An 18,701-nucleotide genomic window follows, 5' to 3' on the forward strand; every position below is an offset into this window, starting at 1 on the left:
CGACATACAGAAAGGTAAACACAGTGTTTTTGTGCCTATAATGACCGTCTGTGGTGTCGCCGCAGGAGTTAGAGCACATTGTCTCCCAGATGATGCATGTCGCAGAGTACCTGGAATGGGATGTGACTGAGCTGAAACCAGTAAGGAGTATATTCATACCCTATGTTGCTTGAGAAATAGAGTATGCATGAAAATATTGCTTACTAGCCTGAGACAATCATGTGTACTCAACTCAATATGGTTTTTTTTGTTGTTGTTGTTTTTACTGTAGATCCTTCAGGAAATGATGCAGGAGATTGACTACGATCACGATGGTACTGTATCACTGGAAGAGTGGATCCAGGGAGGGATGACCACCATCCCCCTGCTAGTCTTGCTGGGTCTGGAGACAGTGAGTCCACAGAGAGAGAGTCACATTTGGTGCTAATACTGAGAAGCCCAAAGCTTTCTTAGATGCACAGTGCTATGCTAGTACAGTACTATGCTAAAACTAAAATTCTCCAAGTCTGTAGACATTGGCTGCTTTTTCACTCATTTCTAGCCCAGACTTTGACTTGACCATTCTCAGAAGAACACTTTTTGTTTGATACACCAAGCTGTACAGTAAGGCACATAACTCAAGGGATGAAGCTAGGCACAGAACCAATTTAAAGTTGACTATTTAAGTTGTAAATGTAAAAACATAGCATAGTTTAATTCCCAAAGAGCTACAGCATTAGCTGGACTTTTCAGTTCACGCTTTTTCCACTAGGTGGAAGCATTTGACTACCTTTTAATAAAAACTTACCATGTATCCTTTTTTTATGAATGAATATTACTACAAAAGAGTAACAGAAAATCATGCCTTCTGTCCTTACTGAAGTTAGACTGCTTGACCTAGAATAATATACAAATAAAATCAAAATGCTTTGTCTTGATGAAATCCCTCAAAAGTTGATTCTGTTAATCTGAATTCAGTGTTCTCAGTGGGAGAAACGTTTCATCACTCATCCAAGTGACTGCTTCAGTCTCAGCTAACTGCATGTTTCCCAAATTTTATAAGCACTACAAATACATAATGACAGAATCTAGCACCATTTCCTAAGAATGAGCCATGGGGGTAGTTTCATGATCATTAATATGCAAATTGTCATCACCATTGATTTGTGGCCATGAGAACTGTTCACAGAGAGTTGGAGAATGGCTGCAATCAAAGCTGTAAGAGAGTGAACAGCATCCCAGCGGACTGGGAAGCAGAAGAACATCATATCAAAGAAGCCCTGAGTAAATGTGGTTATCCCAGCTGGGCATGGGAAGCTGGGAAGAGGCTTGGAGAACACTCCAGGCAATCCAGGAGAGAAGACGGAAAAATGCTGCCTAAGCAAAAACCATTGGCGATCCGTTATGCATCAGGAGTTTCGGAACAGCCGAGACACATTTTTTCAAAACAGTCTCAATGACTTTTAAAGACCAAAAAACTCCAAAGATTCAACCACCGCAAAGACCCAGTTTCCTACCTGAAACAGAGCGATATGGTGTACACGATGAAGTTCAAGAGGAAACCAAACACAGCGCAACATGGAAGAGCTACCCTGTCAGGCCACTCATTCAGTGATGAAGATGTGCACAGGGAGGAAGGCTGGTTTGAGCATGGAGTCAAGGAGGCCATTTATGTGAAAAGGAAACAACGGTGGCTGAACCGAGGAGGGGGCCTGAGATGGTGAAAGATGGACTCTTATCTCATCTCTTGATTGCAGCTGTTTCACAAATCAGCTGAGACTGAAGAAGTCACTTGGAGAAGTGATGTAATGTTTCTCCCACTGAAAACGCTGCATCCAGAAGAACAAAATCAACTACAAAGTGCTTTTGTACAGAATTCAACTTGCGATAAAAGGAACAAATTTAGTCAATCAGATGATTAACTGGTGATTGTCCAGCCTGAATATGAAGCCATGTGATACAGCAGTGGATTAGTGACTCGGTGACTGTTCCATCAGTTAATCGTTGCACCTGTTTCTGTTGCTGCAGAACGTAAAAGATGACGGGCAGCACGTGTGGAGACTGAAGCACTTCAATAAGCCAGCCTACTGTAACCTGTGTCTCAACATGCTAATTGGACTGGGGAAGCAGGGTCTCTGCTGCTCATGTGAGTAATTCAGTCAGTGTTACAGGTTTGACAGATGCACTTATCTGTTTAAAAAGATGAAATGTAACATTGTAAGATCTGTAAGATCTGCGTGGCCTTTCGTGCATGAAAGGTAGTGATAAGGATATTTACATAAAACAACAACATGTCTAATAATTTTGATTTAGTGCCACATGATTGTCTAAAACACAGGACAGGTGGAGATAAAGGAGAAGTAAACAGTTTAACGGAGACTTTTATTTTAAAAGGATAAGACCTGCATGTGTTTCAGCCTCCTACAGTGCACCCTATTAGTTATAAAAAGATGAACAAACGCATAACTCAAACCCTAGTGTGCATACTTTACAACAAAAGAGAAGTTCTTCTTTGTTCTTTTGCTCATTCAAAACAATGTTTTTGTGTTTTGTTGTTTTTTGCTCCAGTCTGCAAGTACACAGTCCACGAGCGCTGTGTGGCTCGCGCTCCGCTGTCTTGCATCAAAACCTATGTCAAGTCCAAGAAAAACACAGAGGTACGTCCAATTGGAGTGTTTACCAGTCGGCACGCTTGGATCAGCAGTGCTCCGTGGAGCTTAGGATAAGGGCTTCTCTTCCTCTCATGGAATTGCAACAACTCAATCTGCTACTAAGCATTTCTAATTACCAGGATAAACCTAGTTTAGAGACAGGGATGCAGACAGCACTGTTTGCTTTGCTTTCTCCTCCTCACTCTGTTTTTCCTTCTTGTTTCCTTCTTGTTCCTTCTTGCTTGTTTTTCCCTTCCTCCTTGCTTTCTTTAATTGTTGTGTCACTTGTGCTTTTGTATATATCTTGTTTTTCTGCACCACGGTTCTTTTCTCACTTTTTTCCCTCTCTGTGTGCGATCTCTCCTTTTCTCTGCAGGTAATGCATCATTTCTGGGTGGAAGGGAACTGCCCCACCAAGTGTGACAAGTGTCACAAAACCATTAAGTGTTACCAGGGTCTGACTGGGCTCCACTGTGTTTGGTGTCAAATCACGGTAAGCCGCCACCCGAGGAGAGGCAGCCACCTCCTTATTATATTCCCACTGCTTCTTGTTGTTTAGGGTTTCATTTTTGCACCTCTCCTACCTCACAAGTCATCCCACCAATTTACACTCCCAAAACACTTGTTTGCAGTTGCACGTTAATAGAAAATAAAATGGAGACAATGACACATGTAATGTAAATTAGTCTGGAGCATATACCTGAAATTGTACACTTAAAAATGCGCTCTTATTGACACGAGTTGGTTGTTAATAACGGTTGCCACCTCCTCCAGCTCCATAACAAGTGTGCCTCACATGTGAAACCTGAGTGTGACTGTGGACCCCTGAAGGATCACATCCTGCCCCCCAACTCAATCTGCCCCATCGTCCTGGTAAGACTTCACTTCTGATGGGTCAGCAGTCCCGAGGCTCGGTGAACCTGACCTCGTTTGGAACTTACCCGAGGATCCAATCATCAGCCTGTGTTCTCCCACTGAGCTCTGAAATGGCACCAAATTATTTTGTAGGAGTTTATTTCCAAAATTGTATGAGTGCGCTTCACGAGGAAGGACTCTTACTTACTCAATAAAAACTCCATTTAAACTTACGTGGGGAAAGTTTGCCAGAAAAGGTCAAAAGCCAACATAAAAAGTTACAGCATGAATTTATTATTAATAACCTCGTTGTTTTGTATCGTTGTTTGTAACTTTTTATTTGGTTATGGCAGATTTATAAGTTGCAATATGTAAAATAAGCTTTTCTTTCAGTGAAATTCTTCAACTAGCAACAGATTAAATGTGAACTTATAGGAAAACTACTCGGAAATTACAGATATATAATATTAAGATTGACAGTTTATATTCTGACTAAATGTTAGAGATTACTAAATCTGCAGTCTACACTAAGCTGTTCACGTCATTGTAGTCATAAAACGATAGCAGATCTCTAGAGACGACTTTACAGCAACAGATACGAGACACACAGTTCACTCCAATTCTGGCAGTAAACCATGTATTTACCTATGCACCATTCTATCCAATAATAATAATAATAATGTACTTTGGTGTCACAGTTCGATATTTTTTTCGATACAAAAAAATGTTCATGCCTTTTTAATTTGTCATTTATTAAAATTATAAATATATATTTTAACTCAACAGTACAGTTTTTAATTTAATGTTGCTGAAACAACAAAGTAATAATAAAAAATAAATCTGTCTGATCGAGAAATAACTCATCTTTGGAAAAGAGAGTTTATTACAGAGAAATGGCTCTTTCCAAAATAAAAGCTATACTATACGCTTCTTCTGGGCTATATTCTCAGCAGCATATTAAACATATCAGGTCCCCATAAGGAGAATCATGTGCTAACGGCTGTCTAAATGACTCGGGTAAAGTTTGTAGCATGCGTGCTTGTTGTTTTTGTCTGCTTCCACTTGTCTTTGGAAGGCGTCAACACGTTAACGAGCTAACTGCGCTAACGCACTAGTTCCCACCAATGCAATTGAGCATTGCGTGGCACATCCGACATACTGTTTTACTTTTGTCCATGACACGCTTACCTTCAGGGTCATGCTTCACATGAAAACCAAAATAGTCCCAAACGCCAGATCTGAATGAGGGTGGGGGAGGTTCAATTTCGGCTAGCATTGAGGCAGTTGCCATTTGCAATGAGCTTAACTTCTTGCTAGCTTGCGCTGCGCTCAGTGGATCTGCGCTCGACAGTGCAGCCTAGACGGAGTAGTCGAACGCAGATCCACTGAGCTCTCAACACAGACAGCATCGTCAGATGAGAAGTTGATAAAATAAATTTTAAAAATTTTAAATTTTGTATTGTTTGATACATATGCGTACCGAACCGAAAGCACTGTATCAATACGAGTATTGTTGCACCCCTAATATATATATATGTATATAATTGCAGAAAAAAAAACAATGCTCTTGTAATTGTGTGACCTTTGACCACAGGAAAGACAGTCTACACTGAGGAAGGACTCTCGGACAAGTCAGTCAGGCCGAGGAAAGATGCAGAGAGCCAATTCTGTCACAGTCGATGGCCAAGGACTGCAGGTTGTACTCGAGTCTGGCTTTTCTATTTATTTTTTCACATTTGACAGTTTTGTGCCTTAATATTTTTTATAGTTTTTATTTACTAATCACAATCCCATACTACAGTGAGTGCAGAATTCTTTGCTTTTTTTTGTATTTTATTTGTCTTTAGATATTTTATTGATAATAAGATTATGCTTCACAGTTTGAAAAGGCCCACAATGAGGAGAGGGGGTTTGAGAAATCCTTAATTTTCAGATTCATTAATTTATTTTTAAATTACAAAAGTTGAAAAATCCGTTAGTAGTTGTAAAAGATCTGTTTTAATCAAGTGAAAGCACAAGTCTTCACTTCACAAACAAGCGAACATACGACAGTCCGATTATTTGGGGTGCAGGTGCAGAATAAGTGGTTATATGACCTGAAACGTTTTGTGGATGCCAAGAAATAGGCTAATTTTGAAATAAATAAAAACAAAGAGTAACTCAGAGATAAACTGAAATACATGTTAAAAAGCTTGCTTGCTAAATTCTGCACAGTCAGATACAGTCGGATTATTTTAAGGTCCCATCCAGAAATCAAACCGTTTTTCATGAATACAGAGTTTTTAAAATGAAGCTCTGTACGATGGGACTCTGCAGGCCCTGCTGGTAATCAGTATCCCATGGCAGAGCCTTGTCCAGCCTGATGCTCTCTAATATCTGTCAGCCAGCATGTTGGCGATGGAAGCCTGCCGCCGTCTGTGGCGACTGCACGTCTACGCGTGGATGAGAGAGAAATATGATGAATCATATCCCAGGCACATCCATCTATGCTCCTCGCTGGCTAACCAGCGTAATAATCAAGATTATTATTTATAATTACAGGAAGTAATGGATCACTCTGAACTGGACAAGGAGCTCATTAATTCACCCTTGGCCTGCTGGGATAGCAGGCAGGGGGAGTTAAGTGCTTCATCTGTGTCAGGGAGAGCACTGGGCGAGTTGTTGCAGACTAACTGCAGGAAGGGTAATTCAAACAGGGGCCGCTGAGTCAGAGCTTGTTTATGTGGCGCTTTGTGAGATCGGCCTCTGACATCGCAGGCTCTGCCTGTCCACAGATTCACTACCACTCAGAGACACTGGAAAATCCGTTCTCACGTCACTCAAAGCAAACTGTCTGGCTAATTAGAAAGCAGTCGCAAATAAGTACTTGGTATCAGGTTGAGTACTGACTGACTGTAAGATAGAGGACGTCTTGTTTTTTTATGTCAGAGGTATTTACAGGGCTTTATGGGCTCTGAAGCCAGAAAAACAGCTTGCATTCAAAAGTTGAGTTTAATAGTCCCAAACTTTAAAAATAATATTTAAAAGTATTTAAGGATAATGTTGTTGTCAGCTTGACATTTTATTGGTGTCAACAAAACCCCCAAAATAAAACAAAACAAGACAAAAAATATCAAAAAGTGATGCTCAAACATCAAGCAGGATATGGCTTATTTGCAGTGTTGGTCAAGTTACTTGAAAAAAGTAATCGGTAACTAATTACTGATTACTTCCCCAAAAAAGTAATCCCGTTACTTTACTGATTACTTATTTTCAAAAGTAATTAATTACTTAGTTACTTTTTAAAAACACGATTTACAACCTGAATAGGTGATAAAGCAATAGATCTTTCAGCCCAATTCTACAATTTCTACATAATCCATCATACAAAATGTAATCAAATGGAAAAGTCTCTTTTTAAAACTTGTTTTATTAGTTTTAATCTTTTAACTTTATGCATCAAGCAAAAATTTATTATATGCAACATTCTCTGACTGGAAGAAATTTGTTTAATATTTAAATCTATTTTCTGCACATGTTTACACTCACTCTTTCAAATAGATGCAAGTAAAACACAGCAGAAAATAAATAACATCAAAGACTAGCGGTCCTTTGGCTCTATTTTCACCTGTAAAGCAGGAGTGGGGTAGGCGCTCTCGGTGCTTGCTTGGAAGTTTAGGGGTTTTTCTTCGCTGTAAAAAGAAGTTTTCTTCCCACGCACAACGGACACTAATGTTTTTATCACTTTTTATGGAATCAAACTCAAAGTAAGGTCAGTACTTCCACGCTTTAAACGCTGCTGATCTGCACACAGCTGTTGTCACAAACGTCACACTTGCTTAGGTCACTGTCATGAGACATTCTCGCAAAAAAAAGAAGCGGTTTAGTAACGCAGTAACGCAGCGTTCCTACGGGAAAGTAACGGTAATCTAATTACCGTTTTTGCAATAGTAATCCCTTACTTTACTCATTACTTGAAAAAAGTAATCGTAAAAGTAATAGTAAATATTTGTCTTTGTCTACATCAAAGACAAATAAGCCAATCTCTGCTTATTTGTCTTTGATGTAGAGGTCTGTTATTGTCCGAATGTTTAAAGAGAACATGAATTAGTTTCTGTAACGTAAGGTGACTTGTTTCCGTGAGTGATGTGTTTGTGACTTTAATTCACCAATCAGGAGTGGCACTGCCACACTTGTGTTTTGCGTAGTGTAACGACAATAAATACTTTCTATGTTATTCTATTTATTACTGCCAAAAACACAGATGCTGTAGTTCATTTTGAGGCAATCCTGATTAATTGTCCTGGACCTGGAGCTTCTAACCACTGTAGTTCACGTGTATTAATTACCTACAATGGTGGTGCAGTTGCCCACTGGTGGACAGTGAAGATACTGCAAGAAATTGTAATTAAAAATTTTGCAGTGGAATTTTACATTTTCATTCCAATTTCTACTTTAAAAAATGTGTAAAACAGAAAATTAGAACCTATGAAACAAACCTACTGAGATGTTATTCATCATTTTCTGACCAATTCTTGATCATCATCATTAGTGGGAAAGAATTCAAATGGAGCGGTTGTTATGAGGTCGTAGTAAAAGTATTAACAGAGATATTGTCTCATGAAGCAAAATGAGGAAAAGATATAAATGAACCAGGGGGAAAAATAATGAAGGACATCCTTTGTCATATGCTCATCTGCTGGTTGAATATCCAATGAAAGATCTGAGTGGGTCGGCGAAAAATTTCGCCTGCGGTGAAAAACGATATTTACTTGAATTATTTGAGTAAGAATGAATACATGATTTTTTTTGACAATAAAAAACCAAAACAAGGTTTCTTTGAAAAAATAAAGGTATCAGTTCCTCAAAAATCAAGGGACCTGTGATAGTGTATAATGTAGTTTCAGAGATACTGGCTAAAATCTCCATCACAGCTCTTCCTTTATAATTAGATATTATAATTAACCCAAGATTAAGTTTTTACTCGGGCGAAGAAACATGAAGCACACACAGACATTATCCCAGCCAGGTAACAGGAAAACTGCAGTATATAACGAATCAGATGACTGGCATGCCTTGAAAGTGCTGTATATACTTGGCAAAATTTCTGAGGGATATGGCTTGAAAGTGAATTCCTGTGAAGCATCCTGCAGTCTCCAAACACCAACAGTTTGTTTTGACATCTCCCATTCAGATCACAACAATAGAGGGCACTCATCCTCTGCTGGTGTTTGTCAATCCGAAGAGCGGGGGGAAGCAGGGAGAGAGGTAAGTACACAATCTGTCTCAACATGCTACATGAAGCCTCTAAAGCCCCGCTCCTCAGCCGCAGAGGGAAGGCAACAGCGTGGCCTCTGGCCGCCAAGTGCTTTAGGCTTGCTCAGTCAAATAAAAACAAAATAACATTTACCTAAAGCACTGGACGCCTCTGCCGTCAGCTCTCTTTTCTTTCTTTCTCACACACATACACACACACACTCTTGCTTCAGACAGCCTTCTCACTGTCATGTCACTGGCTGGTTCCCCTTCTTTAACCCAGGGCTAATTGGGTTATTACTGAAACATATTCATTCACTCCTTATTACTCCGGCCCTCATTTGTTTAAATTATGAGATCAAAATATGACTTCAGCCAGTTGATATAATGAAATTGAAATTAAAATGAATTAGTCTTTCTAATGGTTTCTCCTCAAGGGGACTTTGGGTATGTCCCACCCCACTGCCCAGTCCACTGCCTCGTTACATTGTGATTGGACCCTGGACTGCGTTTGCACTTAACAGGCTAAATTCCCTGAAGTGGAAACGAATGTGTGATATTTGAGAGCGACGTTTGCATTGCTGCTTAGTTTTTTCCGATGTTATTTTTTTTATTTATTTCTTCTGTAGGATTTACAGAAAGTTCCAGTATCTTCTGAACCCAAGACAAGTCTACAACCTGGCTAAAAATGGGCCCATGCCGGGGTACGTTGTTGACCAGATCATCTTTAGTGAAATCTCACACATCTGTAGTGTGAGATACCGTTTTAAAAATGTATTATTTCCACGAAAGAAGCTAAATGTCAATATAATATCTTTTTTCACAGGTTACTTTTTTTATGTTTAAAGCATCCAAATTTCACACTCATATGATGATTGGGGTTCCCTTTTTAAAGTGTTTCAGACACATAAATATGGCGAGAGGAAAAATTTGCAGACCTTTTATCAATCTAAGATCTAAACACTAAAAGCAGGTTGATATTTTCCAAAATGATTTGTGTTAAAAAAAAAAGATTATATTTAAAAATACTGCAGCTTATAACCACAGATAAGCACAGAAAGCACGTTAGCAGCCTTAACAGAAATGAAAAGGCTGTTTCAGTGTACTCATGAAAATCAAAGTATTGTTTTCTAATGTAATTAAAAAAGTGAACATGACTGCTCTTAGATTATTAAATCCCAAAACGACTGCCATGATATATCTAAAGAACTGAAAAAATAATAAATAGTAATAATAACGACTATAGTAAAAGGAAAAATAAAGATTCACAACTTCTTTATTGATACACTGTGCTCAGCATTAGTTTTATATTTTTTGTTTTATGTGTTAATTTTTCTTTATTAGCTTATAACTGGCAGCAGTATCTGTAGTAATTTACTTTGCATTAAAAAATTTGTCTTTTTATATAAATTATTGCGGAAAAATTGAAAGAACTGTTTATAAAAGGAGAAGCAAAGATAGGAAAAACACAAAATCTAAAAGCATCCCTTTGTTTGTTACCTCACTAATCAGATCAGCTAATGACCTTCTGTTTACACACCCAGTAGTGTTTTCGGTTGTTGCCCACATATAATAACCACCATCACATGCAAGAGAGGCCTGTAGCATTAAACCTCTCACTCGGCTCCCTCAGACAGAACAGACACAAATGAGGTGAGTTCACACATAACAAATCCTGGAGACGATAGCATCATGCTGACGAGCAGCGACTCCATATGCATAAGGCTGAACGCAGAGCTGGTGACACAAGTGACTGACGGATAGAGAGAGGTGAAACGCTCGCCATACCACATGTGATCGCGCATACAGACAAGCAGCTCACCGCAGGCTGGTGGTGTGGGCAGCTCCAGGTTTCCTATGGTTCACATTTGTGATTAAGAAAATGAATGGATGATTTACATGCACAACGCTCCTCCACTTTGCTGTTTGCGTCCAGCAGCGTTTAAACACACAGGAATGCCTCAGCGTCGTGCTGCCACGTTGTTTGGCTTTGATTAGATGTGAAAACAGAATCTTTGTGTCTTATAAAAAATAAATACACAGCAGCACTCACAGGGTAAAAAAAAAACCTCCACGAGGTTTTACTGGCACAGCTTTCACTGCGCCAACGCAACTCCCAAGTTTTACGGACTGACCTTGTGGCCACTGTTTGTTTCTCTGTTGATGTGCCTGAAACATCACCTGCCTCTCCTCTGCAGTCTGGGGTTGAATCCGTGGCTTCTTCCTAGAGTCGAGAACATTCCAGATGACCTTCTCCTACGCTAACCTTGTTAATATTTTGTCAAGTGTACTCACTGCAGCACACATTAGCAGGGTGAACGGTCACCGTCGGACACTGCAGGCCGAGGCAGCCGCACGCACTGCTGTCAATTAGCTGCCTCACTAATGCAATTACAGCAAATTAAGTGTTTGTTTCTTGGTATTTAAATATCCCCAAAGTTGCCTTTCATGTTTGCGGCCGTCTGTTTTGCGTCTAATATGGTTTGTGGTCCCAGTTGGAGAGTAATTGAGCGAATCATTTACCCGCCATACGAGGCTCGGAGGCTGGCTCATTCAGTTAGGGCTTTGTTATTGTGAAGGAACGGAAGAAGTTGGACTGAACACTGCCTGTCATGATCCAATTAGGCCTCGAACAGGCAGGCTAGCTCACTGAATGAATAATTATCAATGCGACATGTGTTATTTTGTGGGATTAGATGGGGGTTTGCAGTGAAGCAGTGTGCTGTTGCAGTAGGCTCAAAAATATGCTCATAATATGCACACCGTGTCTGTGTCATGTGAATTTTAAAACGCAAGAAAGACTGAAAAAAGAGACATTTTAGTGCACCTTAACTTTTAAAATCATTTTCAATTATTTTCAGGGAAAACTGAAGATAAAAGATATCTTCTGTAACCAGTGCAAGACATCTAAAAGTAAGACGTTTGTTACAGGTTGAATTTCTTCAGAGATGTTCCTGATTTCAGAGTGTTGGCCTGTGGAGGTGATGGCACTGTGGGCTGGATCCTGGACTTCATTGGTACAGAATATGCTACTTTTCAAATTTTGTTTTTTATTTTGTCACAACTTTGGTCCTCATGTTCATTCCAAAAAAAACAAAACAAAAAAAAACTGCAAGCCTTCTGAGGTGCTACAGTACATGTGCACATACTGCATTCAGTTACCTGTAAAGTAATAAACATAGTACTGTAGCACTTAAACACCCCATTTCCTTTTTTGGCAAAATTGCCTTTGTTTTTATTATTTTTCAAAGGCTGCAGCACTCTTGTTGTCCAGCCTGAAATGGTAAAGCGTAATAAATGGGTTGTATATGAACACTTTCATTACATCCAAGCCTGTGTATTCAGAGGTGGTAAAATGGGATGATTACGTGAGTTGGAAAACAACATATTAGTCATCATTTGAAGGGGATAAAAAACCCACCCGGCCTTCTCTGTTTGGTCTTGAAGATGTGTTACTTGTTTGGGCTCTCAAAAATTGCCTCAATTTTTTATCAATCAAAACAAAGAGAGGTAATAACTGTCAGGCAAAATGTGCCTCTTGAAATAGACTGTACAACTGGACATTCATGTTGACTTCTAGTATTACTAGTTGGGCTGGAAAAAGGGATTTGATGGTTTCTTTGCAAGTTCTTGCAGTGAGTTTGTTTTCTTGGTTTGGCCTTGTTTCACATCTTGTTGTGATATTTGTCCTGCTGCTCTAGATAAGGCCAACCTGGACAAGAACCCCCCTGTGTGTATACTTCCTCTTGGCACGGGCAACGACCTGGCAAGATGTCTGCGATGGGGAGGAGGTACTGACAGAAAACAGATACATAACAGTCAACAACATGGCCTCACATCCCTTTGCTGTAGTGAAAGGTAGAGGTATAAATGTCCCGCATTAGAAATCCAGTGTTAATATTGTTTGTAACGCTCTAATTATTCTGGAACATCAATGTGGCTAAAACTAATAATTACTTTATTTGGTGCTCTAACAATAATATGCAAATTAACTGATTAAATAGAGCAAACAGTGGAATGCCCAGAGTGATGTCTACATGTTTTGTACTTTCCAGGCAAATACATAAATATTCAATTATATAAAACAAAGAAAAAAAATGTTATTTATTTATTTTAAGAGACTGCTTTGAGTTATTGGGCAAGCACTTAGAGACATGCGGAAGGAAAAACTCCCTTTTAACAGGAAAAAAACCTCAAACAGAACCAGGCTCAGCCATCTGTCACGACCAGCTGAGGTGGATGTATTGGAGAATTGTACAGAGACCAATATCACCTAAATAAAGCACATTCAACAATAAATAAATAACCTTAGCCAAAGCTGCCCACACAGTGTGTTAGTCTGTTTAACTGCTCAGGAATTTATAGATTTGTATTCTATATTTCACAAGCATTAAAAAATGTTGTTTTGGCTGTTTTTATTCAAAGCCGCTACATCTCTAGAAATACTTATTTATATGGGGAGTTCACATTTGAAATGAATTTAGAAATTAAACTTTGAGACCAGAACTGGGTTTTTTTTTTTCCAACTAGGCTGTAGACATTTTTTTCTGCTGTAAGTGAGGCAATTTTTAACTCACTTTGGATCCAGCCTCAAAAGGAAATGCTGTTTTTGGCATTCATGAACTGACGTAATTTTTTCACAATAGGTCAAAATACCAAATAAAGAACAAACAAAAATGTCCAACACAATATAACCTAAGGACTTTATAATAACAAAATCATTTAGTATAAGTAACAAAATTGAGTAATACTGTAAGTAAATTGTCCAAATGCATGTATAAAAAAATATTTGGAAACTCATTTGTATTTTCGTGTATTTGCCCATGCACCTGTGTTTGCAAAGTGTCAGTCATGTGGCACGAGATATTCTAGACCCATTTTAACATCTCACTTGTCTCATCTTATTCTTCCTGAGGCTATGAGGGCGAAAGCCTCCTTAAGATCCTGCGGGACATTGAGAACAGTACAGAGGTGATGCTGGATCGCTGGAAGATTGATGTCACACCCACAGACAAGGAAGAGCGAGGGGACCCAGTGCCTTACAGCATTATAAACAACTACTTTTCCATTGGAGTGGTAAGTTGAGCACTGAGACAATAAGGTGCAAAGATACCTTTTGTTGGTATTTTATGTTATATGATTTTGATGTAATACCCTTTGTCAGATCTTCTCACTTTGAACAGTATTTAATAGTGTTTAGTGCTGAAGAAAAAAAACATGATGTCCACATTAAATACGTTTAGATGTAAATAGTCTTTGTATTTGATTTTATGTATAATTGTTTCTGCACACACACAAATGGCAGCTAATTGCATGTTGCTTAGCAATTGCATGATGCCTCTCACTACAAAAACACCTGCTTGTGAAGGGGATTGGGGTAAGTCTCACGTTCTAGGTGTCAGATGTGACTCTTGTGTTGAAACAAACAAAATAAACTGTTTAGCATCTGCATATTCTCAGGGATTTTGGTGTTATTTCTTCACACATTTTTAATAATCAAAATCAGCAACGTAAATATTTTGACTGTTTTTGATTGAAACAAAAAAAATCTATGAATAAGTGAACTTGCTAAGACTATAAAAACAAAGAACGATGTGTAAAAAAAAAAAAAGGCAATGTGCAAATTAAGATAAAATTAAAGATTTTATGGGTTTAAAAAGTACTTTAGCTTTAGCTGGAAAAAAACTACAAAAATTCAACCTTAGGCTCAATGTGTAAAGTGATGTGTTGAAATATAAATACTACTAATAATAAGATTACAATTTTAACTTATATAGATGCTGCATTCCCAGGTTGGGTGTAAAGGCTTTAACACGCTTATATCACAATGTAAGACATAATAATAAACAATAAAAACTACCACAATAAAGACTCTCAACGATGAACCAGTTGCAATAGAAATTTCCTTGTGGGGCTCGCATGCTGTCCACTAATCACAGGGTTGGTAGTTTGATCCTCACCTTTAGCAAGATACCGAACCTCAAGCTGTTTCTGCTGGGAGGTGTGTGTGAGCATGTGTAAACAGGTGAATGGGAAGCATTGAAAGTGTTGTGCTGAAATACTGTAAAAGCTCTCTGTAAGTGGAGACAATTTATCACTTGTGCACTGCTGAGAGAATGTGAATATGGCACCTTTTTACGCCTTACACAAGGTAGGTTCAGTCTTTGTAAGAAAGAGTCTCAGACAAAGAATGATACCAGTAGACAGGTTAACCTAGAAAAAAAAATAGAAATAGCTGCTAACGTGTGGACTCCTGTGCTTAAAGTTAATATTCCTCTCTCAATAATTCTTCTTTCTGACTGTTAGGGAAGGTTGAATACAGAAGGTAGAACAGCGAGTGGAGTACATGCAGTAACAGCCTAATCACTCAATTTATTTGTTGTGATCACATTGTGGTTAGGCCTTTATTGGGATGTGCTCAAACCTGTACCGTCTCTGATCGATAAACAGGGCCTGTTGTGTATTTGCATGAAGTTACGCATCCATTAGCACCTCCCCTGTCCATCAGCACCATAATGACACTGATTTCACGTAGCTCGTGTTAGCCATTACTGATAAATGTCAGGGGGAAATATGGTAATTGACATTTACAGGTGGTAGAGGAGGGAGTCGCTCGGGTTTGTCAGATTTGTAGAGACCATGGCAGGGACATAAGTGATGCATGGCCCTAGAAATGTTAGTTGAATAACACCTCCAGCCCTGGGCTCTTAATGACGATGTTTGAGGATATTAGAGGACGGGTCTTGTTAACATTGTGATAAAGGAGAACAATAGCTGTAATCTGTCTACAGTGATGAACATATGGTGATGTGTTCGGGGGGAAGTGGTAACAGTTTGAAATACATCCCAGAGCATTCATCCAAATGTGCAAATGCATTAATAGCCTAGCGTAAATGTCAGACACACAAGTTACTTCATCTGCTGCTTCATTTGGAGAACTTTCAAGTCAGATTTATTTGTGTAACATTTTCAGAAACAACAAGTAAGTGAACATTCAAAGATCAACTTCTGAAAAAGGCGATCACAAACAAGAAAATAAATGTATTGCTATCAAATTATATAATATCATTTATATATTAGCATTTTTCATCATTATGGTACATTTTTGTCTACTTGATTGTAATGGAGATTGTTGATGGTAAAAACAACATTCAGCCAAATGCAAATGGACCTTTTTAAAAAACACAGTATGTACAAAAGATTGTTGTTACTACTGTGAAGCCATCTTTTGTTTTGTGTCCCCTCATACTAGCTGCAACTGTGCACCATGATCTTTTTTCTTCAAAGTCAGAAGTGACTGTGTTTGAATGCGAGGGTACAGTACTAAGTCAACTAAAGTTAACACTTGCTATCTTTGTTAGCAAAGTGTATCAATACCCTATATGCATGCATCATGCAGACATAAGTAGCTGCTAATGTATCAGTAACACAATTTAGTAGCAGAATTCATGTAGCCAGGTGTCAACGCTGACCTGTTACCTAACAATGCATAACATTAACTCTTAATGCATTTTAAAAAGTGAGTTATACTGCACAAAAATTCACCCCCAAAGAGTTAAGATACAACAGTTTTTTCTTCTTTTTTCCCCAAACTGCCAGGCAGACATGTTTATTTCTTGCTTTGAATTTCGAAACTGATGTTTTTTGTGTCTTTTTGGTACCTAAAAGTGGTCATTCAAGAAATTTTTGATACTTCTGCACTGGCAAGACTGCGATTGTTTTAAAGGTACAACATATAGCTTTGAGCAGTCGTAGAGTTGGGTTTCATTCTTTTTCACTGAACATTTAACTTAAGTGATAGAGAAAACAGTGAAAATTGCAAAATAATTGCAATTGTGTGCAATAACTTTGTGATCTTGTTGCCTTTGAAATGGTTGCTTTGAAGGCAAGGACCAGGTCTGTTGCCACTCACAGCCAGTTGTCATCTTCAAAGCAACTTTGGTGTGTCAAACCAATAAAACAGAGTCACTCTACTATCAGTTTGACACTGAATGAGGGCAAGTTGGCAACTGCATCGAATGTGTTTATATAATCTGGTGACTAACAGTAATAAATTGGCAAAAATAACAAATGTATTGCAGACAATGATAGACTAGGTACAGGTTGGCAATTTAACTTCAGACTTTGGTGCTCTGCAACCTTGTTATTATATAGAACTATAACTAGAGTAAAACCATTTGATAACTAGTTGACTCAAGTCCCGTTTTGACTCACCAATTACTGGGAGTCAAGTTCCCTTCCAAATAATTGTGACCTGTGCAATCCAAAGTAGGGTCTCACACGCAACCTCTAGATCAGCAGTCCCCAACCTTTTTTGTGCCACGGACCGGTTTATGCCCGACAATATTTTCACGGACCGGCCTTTAAGGTGTTGCGGATAAATAAAACAAAATAAAACTAGTACCGGTACCAAAAAAACAGAAGATTTATTCATAACACACGTGAAAAGACCCAAGAAAACCAAGTTAACGATAAAAACGATAACAAAATAACGCTGAAAAACGATAAAAACCATGAAAACCATACATTTCACACCTGAGCCTCAACTCTCGCAGCCCGGTACCAAACATCTCACGGACCGGTACCGGTCCGAGGCCCGGGGGTTGGGGACCGCTGCTCTAGGTGTCCAGTTGGTCGCAGCAATTACTCGCAATTGATTGCCAAATGTGACAATGTTCAGTGTAGTCACCAGGTAACCATTGATTTTTCCTAGTTGCAAGGAGGCTGCATCCTGTTTTTACGCTTGTGTGACTGAAACATAAAGATGCATAATTTTGCTCAAAATGTGGTGGATTTTAATGTTAGTACGTGCAGTCAACCAAACATGCAGTACTCTAAAAAAAAACGTGAAGTTTTAATGCTTTAATAATTGCTTCTTGTTGAAGCAAACATTGAGAGAAAACGTCTTTGGCCTGACATCTTTGGTTCATAAACTCATTATAACCCCTATTGTCTTTGCTCTGTTGGTGGGATTAGTATACAGTGGGCGCGATGATGACAAATGAAGTTGTTTGTGGGGGATTAAGAAGACTTTGAGGTCTCTATGGATTTGAGTGTGATACAATATTTTGTTTGCATCAAATTTTTTGCTTTCCGTTGAATGAGAGAATTACATTAAAGATTATGCGACAAGTCAAGCTAATAATTACTTCAGAGATTATGCAGATGAAGAGTAGATTGTTTCTGTAATGACACTGTTGAAATCAAAAGATCAGCAATAGCAGCCAACTCGGACGATAACTGTCACTGGCAACATATTCTTGAAAGTCATTTCCATGAGTCCTTTTAAATTTGTATTCGTTTTAGGATCCATTTGGAGGATCCTAAAAGCAGAGTGGTTATGGCACATACCAGACAGATTTTGGCCATCATCTCTTTGTGCATTTCCTGTCTTTCTTTCTTTCTTTGTAATAAAGGCCAGAGGTGTTTAAACTTGGCTGACTGCTCTGATACTGGTCAGTCACCAATAATGCGTTATAGTAACCGAAGAACAAAAGAACAATACTTTATCTGATCTCATTCTTGTCCCACAGCACAGGTATTTCTTCTTCTAAAAAAAAAAAAAAAGAGGGCCCATCTTTTTCTCCTTTTCTTGAATTTTTCCGGCCTAACCTTCTGCCATGGCCCAGTTGGATTGAGAATTAATGACGCCATCCCTTTGGGAGGATGTGGAAGTGACGTGAAGTGTAATGATCTCAATCAGGGCCAGGGGTGAGAGACAGAACTAATCACTGAGCGCACTCCGCTACCATAATGCAGTCAGTCGCCCTAATGACCCTGGCACTCCTGTCAAAGCCATTACTCTCCACTGTAGTGAAAGGCACATCAAACCGCTGAAGCCCACTCATAATTGGACTAAACTTTGAGCTATGAGAGGACATTACACATGTCCTGTATTAATTTGGGTGCCAGATTTTTACATTGGTAATTATTTGAGGGCAGCTGGGGGTGATTGGGGGGGGGGGGGGGGGGTGAATGAGT

The 18,701-nt window shown here is 38.8% G+C and overlaps 1 protein-coding gene across 2 annotated transcripts in view; it reads left to right on the forward strand.

Annotated features, from left to right (window-relative positions):
* dgkb (diacylglycerol kinase, beta) overlaps positions 1–18,701 on the forward strand; it is an 85,302-nt gene that overhangs the window by 33,087 nt on the left and 33,514 nt on the right. For both annotated transcript variants that reach the window (XM_085176952.1, XM_085176951.1), the window contains 12 exons: positions 66–140; positions 272–391; positions 2,008–2,125; positions 2,548–2,636; positions 3,007–3,123; positions 3,405–3,503; positions 5,080–5,181; positions 8,659–8,732; positions 9,350–9,424; positions 11,652–11,737; positions 12,422–12,511; positions 13,636–13,796. In XM_085176952.1, coding sequence (XP_085033078.1) covers positions 66–140; positions 272–391; positions 2,008–2,125; positions 2,548–2,636; positions 3,007–3,123; positions 3,405–3,503; positions 5,080–5,181; positions 8,659–8,732; positions 9,350–9,424; positions 11,652–11,737; positions 12,422–12,511; positions 13,636–13,796 — 1,206 coding nt within the window. The remainder of the gene's footprint in view (positions 1–65; positions 141–271; positions 392–2,007; positions 2,126–2,547; positions 2,637–3,006; positions 3,124–3,404; positions 3,504–5,079; positions 5,182–8,658; positions 8,733–9,349; positions 9,425–11,651; positions 11,738–12,421; positions 12,512–13,635; positions 13,797–18,701) is intronic.

This window comes from Neolamprologus multifasciatus, chromosome 11, assembly GCF_963576455.1.
Source record: "Neolamprologus multifasciatus chromosome 11, fNeoMul1.2, whole genome shotgun sequence".
NCBI classification, from domain to species: domain Eukaryota; kingdom Metazoa; phylum Chordata; class Actinopteri; order Cichliformes; family Cichlidae; genus Neolamprologus; species Neolamprologus multifasciatus.